General features: G+C 37.3%; 1 protein-coding gene across 1 annotated transcript; it reads right to left on the reverse strand.

Moving 5' to 3' along the window:
• Nucleotides 1-11674: 11674 nt before the first annotated feature.
• LOC129547642 (translationally-controlled tumor protein) lies at nucleotides 11675-12533 on the reverse strand. Its single transcript, XM_055413384.2, has one exon. The coding sequence runs from the start codon at nucleotides 12417-12419 to the stop codon at nucleotides 11901-11903; it is 519 nt and encodes a 172-aa protein (XP_055269359.2). The 5' UTR covers nucleotides 12420-12533; the 3' UTR covers nucleotides 11675-11900.
• Between the last annotated feature and the right edge of the window lie 1111 nt (nucleotides 12534-13644).

Consider the following 13644-nt stretch of genomic DNA (forward strand, 5'->3'; position numbering starts at 1 on the left):
TGGACCACATTCAGCTGTGGTCCATGTGATCAGATCAACTAGTTTCCTGTGATTATGATTTCAGTGTGTCTGCCCTCTGATGCCCCCTCGCAATACCTACCATCTTAATTAGGTTTCTCTTACCTTGGTAGTGGAAAATCTCTTCACAGCCGCTCCACTAAAGTGCAGCCTCTGTTACTTACCTTGGACGAGGGGTTTCTCCTCAAGGCCGCCCCTCCTGACCTTGAACATGGAGTAGCTCCTCTCGGCTCTCCTACGCCCGCACAGACACCACCTATTGAACATCGGGTAGCTCCTCTTGGCCGCCAGCCCTGGCCTCAGGCGTGGGGTAGCTCCTCTCGGCCGCGCCTCTTTGCCTGGTGGGTTGCGCCGGGGCCGGCGTCTCTCCCATCTGCGCCACCGGGGAGATATATGGTATAATATACCTATAAACACCAAATAATCTAAAAATGTCTCAAGTTGATGGTACCCCAGGGTGACAGGTAAAAAACAAACTAACAATACACTTAAAGGAATCAGTCCAGAAACTAAGGAATTCCTAATTTCCGCAATCTAAATTTGCCCAAATATAAAGCACAATCAAAAATTGCAAAACACAAAAGAAAGCAGTTCAAAACACGAAAAAGTCAGTGAAAACAATAAAGAGGGAAGTCCAAGTATACTGTTAGTTTTTACATTACTGAAAATAACACAACAAAAAATATTTTAAATGTTTAAAGAAATAAAAGAGAACATTACAAACAAATTGAAAGAAAGTGAAAGTGTTAGTCATTTTGTCTTCTCCGACTCTTTGTGACCCCATGGACTACAGCCTGCCAGGCTCCTCTGTCCATGGGATTCTCCAGGCAAGAATACTGGAGTGGGTTGCCATTTCCTTCTCCAGGGGATCTTCCCAAACCAGAGATTGAATCCACGTCTCTTGTCTCCTGCATTGGTTGACGGGTTCTTTATCACTAGTGCCACCTGAGTTGGTGTGGAAAACAGCCATGTAATACTAGTAGAATAGGAAACAATATCACTGAAATTAAAAACTCTGTTAAGTGTAGCTTCTATTCAGAGACATAGAGAGTTCGAAAGAGCATCACTCACAAAAACATGGGCAACATGATGTCTTGATCTTGTCTGACCGCAGAAGTCTCAGGGAAATCAACCAAACTGATTTCTGAAATAATATGGGTACTATCAGGGAGAAACATTACTTGAGCATTTGCTTATCATGGATAGAAATCACTGACTTTCACATAAACCAGTAAGAGATTCAGCTAGACAATTTTTAAATGTTGGAGTATAACTGATTTGCAATATTGTGTTAGTTTCAAGAGTACAGCAAAGTGCGTCAGTTATTTTTATAGATTATATTCCATTATAGATTGCAGTAGGATGTTGAATATAATTCCCTGTTCCATACAGTAAATATGTGATGCCTATCTATTTTATGTATAGTAGTTTTTATCTGTTAATCCCATACTCCTAATTTATCCGTCCCCCACTCTTTTCTCCATTGGTAAATAAAATGTTATTTTTTTCCTACATCTGTGAGTCTTTTATCTATTTTGTATACAGATTCATATTTTATTATTTTTAGATATCACATATAAGTGAAAATATATTATTGATCCTTCTCTGTCTGACTTACTTCACTAAGTATAGTATTCTCTTGCCCTATCCATGTTGCTGCAAATGGCAATATTTCATTCTTTTTAATGGTTGAGTAATATGTCTATATCTATCTATGTATCTATCTATCTACCATGTCTCCTTAACCAATCATCTGTTTATGGGCACCTGGGTTGTTTCCATGTCTTATCAGTTATAAATAGTGCTGCCATGAACATTGGAATGCATGTATCTTTTCTGTTTAGAATTTTTACTTCTTGGGTTACATATCCAGGAGTGGAATTGCTGAATCAATATAGTAGCTGTATTTTTGCTTTTTTAAGGACCTTCCATACTGCATGCGTTTATTTCTGAGCTTTCCATTCAGTGCTATTGACCTATGTATCTGTTTTTGTGTGTGTACCATGTACTGTTTTGATTAATATAACTTTTTAGTATAGTCCAAAGTCAAAGAGTGTGATTCATTCAGCTCTCTTCTTTCTCAAGGTTGTTTTTGCTATTTGGGATTTCTTTTGTTTTCAAACAAACTTATTTTTTTTTAAATTCCAGTTCAGTGAAAAATGCCAGATATATACCCCGATGTTCATAGCAGTATTACTTACAATAGCCAAGACATGGCTAAATGTCCATAAACAGATGAATGTGTGTATATACATATACATGCATATATATTGAATATATATATAACACATTATATATATGAATATGTATACATATAGCCATATATTATATATGTATATATAATTGACTATTACTCAGCCAGAAGAATGAAATAATGTCATTTGCAACAACACAGATGGACCTAGAGTTATCATAATAAGTGAGGTAAGCGCGACTGAGAAAGATAAATATAATTTGGTATCACTTATATGTGGAATATAAAAAAAAATGCAAGTGAACTTATTTACAAAGCATAAATAAACTCACAGACATAGAAAATAAACTTATGGTTACCAAATAGGAAAGAGGTGAGAAGGAAAAATTGGGGATTTGCGATGAACAGATATACACTGCTATATATAAAATAGATAAACAATAAAGACCTACTGTATAGCACAAGGTACTATATTTAATATCTTGTGATAATCAATACTGGAAAATAATATGAAATATAATATGTGTGTGTGTGTATGTGTGTAACTATTGAATCACTTTGCTGTATGCCAAATCAATGAAAATGACTTTTCATTGATATACAATGAAACATTGTAAATCAACTATACTTCAAAAAAAAGTAAGTTTATATGGAAAACATATTTAAGAAAATTATTATTTAAACAGGGAAGAGTAAAGGAAGTGAAGGTTTCTGCACTTCACACAAAAAAAGTAAAAATATACCAATAGATTATGAAAAATTATATACACATAATGTAGTGCCAATAACAATTACTGAAAAAGCTATATAAGAGGTTAAACTCAAGGACAATAGACATTAATAAAAAATCAAACTCTAGCAAATGTTTAAGTAACCCACAAATAGAATGAAAAAAAGAGAAAAGTGAAAAATAGAACAAAGTTATTTGCAAAGACATATCTGATAAGGATTGGTATCTAAAATATACATAGAACTCTTAAATTTCAGCAATAAGAAAATAATCCCATTTTAAAATGTGGCAAAGATCATAACAGACACCACACCAAATATATACAGACAACAAATAAGCATATGGAAAGATAATCCAAATCCCATGTAAACAGGGAAATGTAAATTAAAACAACAATGAGATACAACCACAACATTAAAATGTCAAAAACCCAGAACTCTGACAAACTCAAATGCTAGTGAAGGTGTGGAGCAACACTAGCTCATATTCATTGCTGGTGGGAATGCAAAATGGTAGCTTCTTGGAAAATTGAACATACTTTTACCATCTGATGCAGCAGTCTCAGCCTTTGGTATTTACCCAAATTGGAAATTTATGTCCATACAGAAACATGCACACAGATTTTTATAGCAGCTTTATTCATAACTGCTGAAAACTGCCAAAATTGGGATGCAATAAAGATTTTCTTCAGTAGGTGAATAAATAAATTGTGATACAACCAGACAATAGAATATTATTCAGCTTTAAAAAGAAATGAGCTAGTAAGCTATGGAAAGACGTAGAGAACACTTAAGCAGATATTACTAAGTGAAAGAAGTCAATATGAAAAAGCTACATACCAAAGAAAAGAATATTGTATTTACTTTTCCATATTTCAACATTTTTTCAGTTATCACTTTTGAGATATAAAATCTAAATCTTATTAGTGACTAAAATTTCATTTTTCAACATGTTTGTCAATATTTAAATCCTTATTTATCAATTAAAAAATTAGATACATGAATCAAATCATATTTTCAGTACCTATGAAGTATTAATGTTAAAATTTTACATAACATTTTTAAATAAAAAAGTGAAAATAATAGAAAATGTTAGCTTATTCCATAGCCATAGAAATGAATAACTAAACAGATTAATAAATTTTTCTATGTTTAAAATATTTTAAAAACTTATTGAGAACTTACTGTTCATAGGGCAAACCATGCACGAACCATAAAGTTTAAACTTTAACAATAGCTTTTAGAGATCTCTACCCAAATGTAAGTTTATTGAAAATACTTTCAATTTTTTTGACTTAGCCAACATGTAATTGAAATTATTTCATCAAACAAAAACCGAACCTTAGAGTCATGACCAAATACAGTCATGGAACTTATAAACTGATTATTATTTTCAAATAATTTCCAGCAAATGAAAAGAAGTTATAGTTCATAACAGAATTATTCACACACAAAGATTCAAAGCCTGGATTCTTAATCAAGCAAAATTGTTGCCTTGAAAACTATTCTGAGAAATACTTGACATTTAACCACCTTTTCTGTATTAAAAATGCAATGCATTTTCTACCTATTTTTTTTAGTAATAAACACCATGTTTCAGAACATAAAGATCATAGATAGAAAAAGAAAGCTTTAATAAATCAGTTTTTAACAGATATTATGGCAAAGAATATTCAAAGCAGACTACTTTTAATCTTCCTGGACAAATTTAAAGAATGAAATTGGAAAGCCTAGTTTTATTGTTAACTTGCTATAATGAAAGAATGAATGATTAGAACAAAAGATGCTGAGAAAGGTACAGGAAATGAATAAAAGTAAATGACCAGAAGAAAATTCCCAGACAAATTCCACAGAGGCCTCTCCAGCTATAAAGAAGTGAGCACAACTTATTAGAGTTCTGAAAGAATAAAAAAGCAATTATTTCTTTAAGTAACATATTTCTCTTTTCCTTTCTAGATAGTCTATTTTGATATCTCTCATGGGGTTAGGATTCTTTGGGATGATTTGGATATGGGATAGAGGTGCAGAGTAGGTAGAACCAGAGTTACTGCATGCGGGATTTGTTCGAACTGAAGATTATAGGATGCTTCAGAGTAACTGAGCTATAAATCAACACAGTTTTTAGTGTATTTGGAGAAGGAGAAAGTGCAATTTCCCAGAGCTGTATTTTAAATAGATTCATTTCACAGTAATATGCATGGAAACTATGTTGAGTGGATGAGGGTTACTGAAATTAGAATCAAAATTGTAGAGAAATTTGTATCGTCCTTTTCTATTCAAGAATTAGTATTCCCTTTTCCCCAACCCCCAGGCTCCTAACACAGACTTCTTTGACATTTTGCATTGCAGGCAGATTCTTTACCAACTGAGCTATCAGGGAAACCCTTAACTCTTCTTACAATGTACCAACTAGGGGACTGTTAATTACATCAGTTTCTTTCAGTCAGTCACTCTCTGAGATTCAGTACACATAATTAATTTGTATCTTTCAGAAAGTCCCCCAAGGAAGAAATTACATGTTATTTATTATCCAAATAGAGAATGGCATTGGTGTACTTAACCTCAAAGTAAATTTAGGAAGAGAATCACAGATATCAGCCAGTTCTCTAAATACACTTTTTTAAGTTAGAGGGCTAATAAAATTCTAAAGTTTTGAATTTACACTAGACAACACAGTCTTACATCATATACCTTGCTGCTGCTGCTAAGTCGCTTCAGTTGTGTCCGACTCTGTGCAACCCCATAGACGGCAGCCCACCAGGCTTCCCCATCCCTGGGATTCTCAAGGCAAGAACACTGGAGTGGGTTGCCATTTCCTCTTCCAATGCATGAAAGTGGAAAGTGAAGTCGCTCAATCATGTCCGACTCTTAACGACCCCATGGACTGCAGTCTACCAGGCTCCTCCATCCATGGGATTTTCTAGGCAACAGTATTGGAGTGGGTTGCCATTGCCTTATCCATCATATACCTTCAGTTCAGTTCAGTTCAGTCGCTCAGTCGTGTCCGAGTCTTTGCGACCTCATGAATCACAGCACGCCAGGCCTCCCTGTCCATCACCAACTCCCGGAGTTCACTCAAACCCATCTCCATCGAGTCAGTGATGCCATCCAGCCATCTCATTCTCCGTCATTCCCTCCTCCTCCCGCCCCCAATCCTTCCCAGCATCAGAGTCTTTTCCAGTGAGTCAACTCATCACGAGGTGGCCAAAGTATTGGAGTTTCAGCTTTAGCATCAGTCCTTCCAATGAACACCCAGGATTGATCTCCTTTAGAATGGACTGGTTGGATCTCCTTGGAGTCCAAGGGACTCTCAAGAGTCTTCTTCAGCACCACAGTTCAATATACCTTAGGGGTAGCCAATTATCTTGGTTTTCCTAGGACTGTCCCAATATTAAAACACACATTTCTGCATTCCATAAAACTAAGTTTTGAGCAAATTGGTATAGTCGATTAGCCTATGCATGCTGCGTGTGTGTGTGCTAAGTCGCTTCAGTCATATCCTACTCTGTGAGACCCTGTGGAATGTAGGCCACTAGTCTCCTCTGTCCACGGGATTCTCCAGGCAAGAATACTGGAGTGGGTTGCAATGCCCTCCTCCAGGGGATCTTCGTGACCCAGGGATCGAAACCCCGTGTCTTGTTCCTGATCTTAGAGGTAGTGATTTCAGCTTTTCACCAGGGAGTATGATACTAGCTGTAGGTTTGTTACATATGGTCTTCATTATGTTGAGCAATGTTCCCTCTATGTCCTTTCTGGAGAGTTTTTATCATAAATGGGTGCTGAAATTTGTCAGAGGCTTTTTATGCATCTACTGAGATGATCATATGGCTTTTATTCTTCAATTTGTTACATCACACTGATTTATTTGCAAATGTTGAAAAAACCTTGGATCCCTGGGATGAATCCCACTTTATCATGGTATGCTATCCTTTTAATGTATTATTGGATTGGCTTCCTAGTATTTTGTTGAGGATTTTTGTGTCTATGTTCATCACTGATACTGGCATGTAATTTTCTTTTTTTGTGTTACCTTTTCTGATTTTAGCATCAGGTTGATGGTGGCCTCATGGAGAATGAGTTTGGTCATGCTCCTTCCTCTGCAATATTTTGGAAGAGTTTCAGAAGGATAGGTGTTAACTCTTTTCTAAATGTTTGATAGAATTTGCCTGTGAAGCCAGCTGTCTCTGTACTTCTCTGTGTTGGAAGTTTTAAAATCAGTTTCTATTTCAATACTTGTGACTGGTCTGTTCATAGTTTCTATTTCTTCCTGGCTTAGTCTTGGAAGGTTGTACCTTTCTAAGAATTTGTTCATTTACTCTAGATTGCCCATTTTATTGGTGTATAGTTTCTTATAGTAGCCTTTTATCATCCTTTGTATTTCTGTGGAGTCTATTTTAACTTTTACTTTTTCATTTCTAATTTTGTTGATTTGAGTCCTATCCTTTTATTTTTCCCTTGATGAGTCTGGCTAAAGGTTTATCAATTTCAACAAAAATTTTTTTAAATTTGTATGGAGAGACCCTAAATAGTCAAAGCAATCCTGAGAAAGAGAAATGAAGCTGGAGGAATCAGAGTACCTGACTTCACACCATACTACAAAGTCATCAAAATAGTACAGTACTGGCACAAAACAGAAATAAAGATCAATGGAACTTGATAGAAAGCCAGAAATAAACCCATGAACCTATTTTCATTTTATCTGCAACAAAGGAGGCAAGAGTATACAATAGGGAAAAGATAGCAATTTGAATAAATGGTGCTGGGGTAACTGGACAAATACATGTAAAACAAATGAGAACATTCTTTAACACCATACACAAAAACAAACTCAAAATGGATTAAAAATATAAATGTAAGACCAGATACTATAAAACTCTCAGGGGAAAACATAGGCAGAACATTCTGTGACATAAATTGCAGCAATATATTTTTCGATCTCCTGGAATAATGGAAATAAAAAGATAAATAAACAAATGGGACCTAAATAAACTCAAAACCTTTTGCACAGCAAAGGAAATCATAAACAAAGCAAAAGACAACTCACAGGAGAAAATATTTGTAAACAATGTGACTGGCAAGGGATTAATCTCCAAAATTTACAAACTGCTTTTGTGGCTCAATATATATGTATATATATAAACCAATCAAAAAATGGGCAGAAGACCTAAATAGACATTTTTTCAAAAGAAGATATACAGAAGAGGTACATGAAAACATGCTCAATGTCACGACTTAGTAGAGAAATGCAAATCAAAGCTACAATGAGGTTTTGCCCCACACCAGTCAGAATGTGTGTCCCTCAGTCATGTCTGACTCTTTGCGACCCCATGGACTGTGGCCCACCAGTCTCCTCTGTCCAAGGAATTCTCAAGGTAACAATACTGGAATGGGTTCCCATGCCCTTCTCCAGGGGATCTTCTCAACCCAGTGATCAAACCTGTGTCTCTAGCATTGCAGGCAGATTCTTTACAGACTGAGCCATTAGGGAAGCCCTCCAGTCAGAATAGCCATCATCAAAAAGTCTACAAAAAATTAATGTTGGAGAGGGTATGAATAACAGGATACCCTCCTACACTGTTGGTGGGAATGCAAGTTGGTACAGCCATTATGGAGAACAGTATTGAAGTTCCTTAAAAAATTAAAAATACAGCTACCATATGAACCAGCAATCCCTTTCCTGGGCATATATCTGGAGAAAACCATGGTTTGAAAGGAAACATGCATCCCAATGATCATTGCAGCTTTGTTTACAATAGCCAAGATATGCGAGCAATCTAAATGCCCATCAACTGATGAACAGACAAGGAAGTGACACATATATACAATGGAATATTAATCAATCATTAAAAAGAATAAAATAATGCCATTTCCAGCAACATGGATGGACCTGGAAATTATCATACTAAGGGAAGTAAGGCAGACAGAGAAAGAGAAATAAGATATTGTTTACATATGGAATCTAAAGAAAAATGATACAAAGGAGCTTATTTACAAAATAAAAAAAGACTCACAGACTTAGAAAACAGACTTATTGCTACTGGGGTGATGGGTTGGGGGGATGGATAGATTGGGAGGTTGGGATTCACATACATACACTGGTATTTTTAAAACAGATAAAGAAATTATCCTCCAATTAAAATAATTAAAATAAATTATTTAAAAATAATTAATTAGAAGAAACAGATAAGCAACAAGTACCTATAATAGAGCACGTAGAACTCTGTTTAATATTATGTGGCAACTTGGATGGGAGGGGAGTTTGGCAGAGAATAGATACATGCATATGTATGACTGAGTTCCTTCAACATTCACTTGAAACTATCACAACATTGTTAATTGGCTACACTCTAATACAAAATAAAAAGCTTTTAAACAACAAGGGAACTATACTCAATATCTTGCTTTAAGGCAAAATGGAAAAGAATTTGAGAAAGAATATATATGTGTGTGTGTGTGTGTGTGTAAGTGAATCACTTTGTTGTACATTTGAAACTAACACAAAGTTGTGAATTAGTGATACTTCAATTTAAAAAATTTTAAAACTCATATAAAATATAAAAAATAAAATAGATAACCAACAAGGACCTACTGAATAGCACAGGGAACTCTGATCAATATTCTGTAATAACCTAAATGGGAAAAGAACTTGAAAAAGAATAGATACATGTGTATATACATTATATATATATATATGAATAACTGAATAACTTTGCTGTACACCTGAAACTACTGTAACATTATTTTATTTTTCTGTTCTCATTCAATTATTTTATAATTTTTTTTAAATGGAGAATAATTGCTTTACAATATTGTTCTGGTTTCTGCTGTACAACACAAATCACCCATTACTCTCCCCCTCCATATATATATATCTGTTCCGTTCAGTCGCTCAGTCGTATCTGACTCTTTGCTACCCCGTGGACTGTAGCCTACCAGGCTTCTCCGTCCATGGGATTCTCCAGGCAAGAATACTGGAGTGGGTTACCATCTCCTTCTCCAGGGGATCTTCCTGACCCAGGGATTGAACCCGTGTCTCCCGCATTGGAGGCAGATGCTTTAATCTCTGAGCCACCAGGGAAGCCATATATATATGTTAATCAACTATACTTAAGTATAAAATAATTTTTTTTAATGCACAAAGCAACTCTTAAAAAAAAAGAAATGTTTTGTTTGGTCTAATGTACAAAGGTTCGTCTAGTCAAGGCTATGGTTTTTCCCGTGGTCATGTATGGATGTGAGAGTTGGACTGTGAAGAAAGCTGATCGCTGAAGAATTGATGCTTTTGAACTGTGGTGCTGGAGAAGACTCTTGAGAGTCCCTTGTACCGCAAGGAGATCCAACCAGTCCATTCTAAGGGAGATCGATCCTGGGTGTTCATTGGAAGGACTGATGCTAAAGCTGAAACAGCAATACTTTGGCCACCTCATGCGACGAGTTGACTCACTGGAAAAGACTCTGATGCTAGGAAAGTTTGGGGGCGGGAGGAGAAGGGGACGACCGAGAATGAGATGGCTGGATGGCATCGCTGACTCTGTGGAAATGAGTTTGAGTGAACTCCGGGAGTTGGTAATGGATAGGGAGGCCTGGCGTGCTGTGATTCATGGGTCATGGAGAGTCGGACACGACTGAGCGACTGAACTGAACTGAATTGAATGTTTCAGTGGACTTTTCTTGAACTCAGTTAATTTGCATGGGGCACTGGCAAGTCTAGGGAACATTATAAAGGAAGAGATAGAGCAATAAGCTTAACTTTTACCAAACCTTAACTATCTGAAGGTCTATAATTTTGAGAAGAGAACAGTTCTTATCATGAGGTTTTTGTGTTTCTTTTACTACATAATGTCACATTGGCCTAAATCCCATGGAGAGGTGGTAGAGTGGAGAAAAGAAAGAAAAGAAAATGAAGTCACTCAGTCGTGTCTGACTCTTTGCAACCCCACTGACTGCCAGGCTCCCCCGTCCATGGGATTTTCCAAGCAAGGGTACTGGAGTGGGTTTCCATTTTCTTCTCCAGGGGATCTTTCGAACCAAGGGGTTGAACCCGGGTCTCCCGCATTGTGGGCAAATGCTTTACCATCTGAGCCACCAGGGAAGAGTGGAGAAGTTCAACATAAAATTTTAAAAAAGAAAAACTATCTTTGAAAGCACTAAAAATTGAGAAAGGAGTATATCAAGGCTATATATTGTCACCCTGCTTATTTAACTTATATGCAGAGTACATCATGTGAAACGCCAGGCTGGATGAGGCACAAGCCAGAATCAAGATTGCCGGGAGAAATGTCAATAACCTCAGCTACGCAGATGACACCACCCTAATGGCTGAAAGAGAAGAGGAACTAGAGAGCTTCTTGATGAAGGTCAAGAGGAGAGTGAAAAAGTTGGCTTAAAACTCAACATTCAGAAAACTAAGATCATGGCATCTTATCCCATCACTTCATGCAACTAGATGGGGAAACAATGGAAATGGTGACAGATTTTATTTTATTGGCCTTCAAAATCACTGTGGACAGTGACTGCAGCCATGAAATTAAAAGACGCTGTTCCTTGGAAGAAAAGCTATGACAAACCTAGACAGAGTATTAAAAAGCAGAGACATCACTTTGCTGACAAAGGTCTGTTTAGCCAAAGCTATGGTTTTTCCATAAGTCAGGTACGGATTAGAGAGTTGGACCATAAAGAAGGCTAAGGGCCAAAGAACTGATGCTTTCAAACTGTGGTGCTGGAGAAGACTCCTTTTTTTTTTTTTTTGAGTTTAAATGCGTTTTATTTTTAGACAACCTACATGACATATTTTCTCAAAAACAATGCCTCCGCTCCAAATAAATCAACGTTCAAAACAAATGAAGAGCTCGAGATGACATCAGTCCCATCTGTCTAAGTCCTGGTGTTGTGTGGATGAAAAGCAGTGGCCAGCCAGTTATGACGACAGGTGATTGATCCAAAATAACTGCCAATTTTGTTAACATTTTTCCATCTCTAAACCATCCTTAAAGAAAATCATATACGGGGTTACACCATCCTCACGGTAGTCCAGCAGAGCAACCATACCATCTGGATTCATGTTTTCACCAATAAAGAACTGATAGTTTTTGAAATTAGCAAGGATGTGCTTGATTTGTTCTGCAGCCCCTGTCATAAAAGGTTTTACTCTTTCTGGTCTCTGTTCTTCAAGTTTCCCTTTGATTGACTTCATGTAATCTTTGATGTACTTCTTGTAGGCTTCTTTCGTGAAGCTGGTTTCCTGCAAGTGATGGTTCATGACAATATCGACACCAGTGACTACTGTGCTTTCGGTCCCTTCGCCCTCGGGGCCTTCAGCGGAGGCATTCCCACCAATGAGCGAGTCATCGATGTTGCCCTCTGTCCTACTGACCATCTTCCCCTCCACCTCCAGACACAGCCCGTCCGCGACCTCCCGGATCTTGTAGATGTCGGAGAACATCTCGTCATGGCTAATGAGGTCCCGGTAGATGATCATGATGGCGACTGGAGGGAGGCGACAGCGGCGCTGGCTTAGCAGGAGCCCGGAGCTCAGAGCGAGCGCAGTGCGGCCGGAGCGGCGCTCGGGGGGAGGGGGGAGCGGGCGGAAAAGCTGGAGAAGACTCTTGAGAGACCTTTGGACTGCAAGAAAATCAAACCAGTCAATCCTAAAGGAACTCAACCCTGAATATTCATTGGAAAGACAGATGTGGAAGCTGAACCTCCAATATTTTGGCCACCTGATGTGAAGAGCTGACTCACTAGAAAAGACCTTGATGCTGTGAAAGATTGAGAACAGAAGGAGAAGGGGGCAACAGAGGATGAGATGGTTGGATGGTATCACTGACTCAATGGATATGGGTTTGAGCAAACTCAGAAATAGTGAAGTACAGAGAAGCCTGGCATTCTGCAGTTCATGGGGTTGGGACATGACTTAGCATGTGAAAAACAACAAATCACTTATAAAAGAGATTGCAAACTGGTAGCAGTAAGGGTAAATCTAGGACACAGAATTGTTTTGGACCATATGTGTTTTAATGAATGGCTAAGTAAGCAAATTGGAGAAGGAAATGGCAACCCACTGCAGTGTTCTTGCCTGGAGAATCCCAGGGACGGGGGAGCCTGGTGGGCTTCCATCTATGGGGTCACACAGAGTCGGACACGACTGAAGTGACTTAGCAGCAGCAGCAGCAGCAGCAGCAGTAGCAGCAGCAAGTAAGCAAAAGGGAGACTTGTGGTTGCTGATGGAACACTTCTGTATCTTGATCATGGTGGTGGTTACATGAATGGACATGTGATAAAATTATATTAAAATATAAAAACACATATATAGATGCCTAAATGAGGGCATGTAAAAATGGTAAAATATAAATAAGCTTTCTGGATTTTAGTGGTGTCAATTTCCATGTTTTGATATTATAGTTTAGTTATGCAAGATATTATCATTGAGAGAATTGGGTGAAGGTTACATGGGGCCTCCCTATACATTCATCTATAACTTCCTGTGAACCTACAATTATTTCAAAATTAAAAAAAGAAATTAAAATCTATGTTGCAGAAAAGAATTGAAATACCAATTGATATACTACCTCTACCCATCTGGATACTAAATTTTTCCATTATATCTAATATGTTTCCTAGCCCCCACCAAAGTTCTGTGTTGAGAACTGAGCAAAATACTATAAATACAAGAAACAAAACACTCAACATCTTAAGTATTAATT

The sequence above is a fragment of the Moschus berezovskii genome, chromosome 24 (assembly GCF_049115385.1).
Source record: "Moschus berezovskii isolate FMDL1 chromosome 24, NW_MosBer_1.0, whole genome shotgun sequence".
Classification (NCBI taxonomy): domain Eukaryota; kingdom Metazoa; phylum Chordata; class Mammalia; order Artiodactyla; family Moschidae; genus Moschus; species Moschus berezovskii.

Bases quoted from the DNA above. Each gene is read 5' to 3' on its own strand.
- LOC129547642 (XM_055413384.2), bottom strand. From the start codon at position 12,419: ATGATCATCTACCGGGACCTCATTAGCCATGACGAGATGTTCTCCGAC.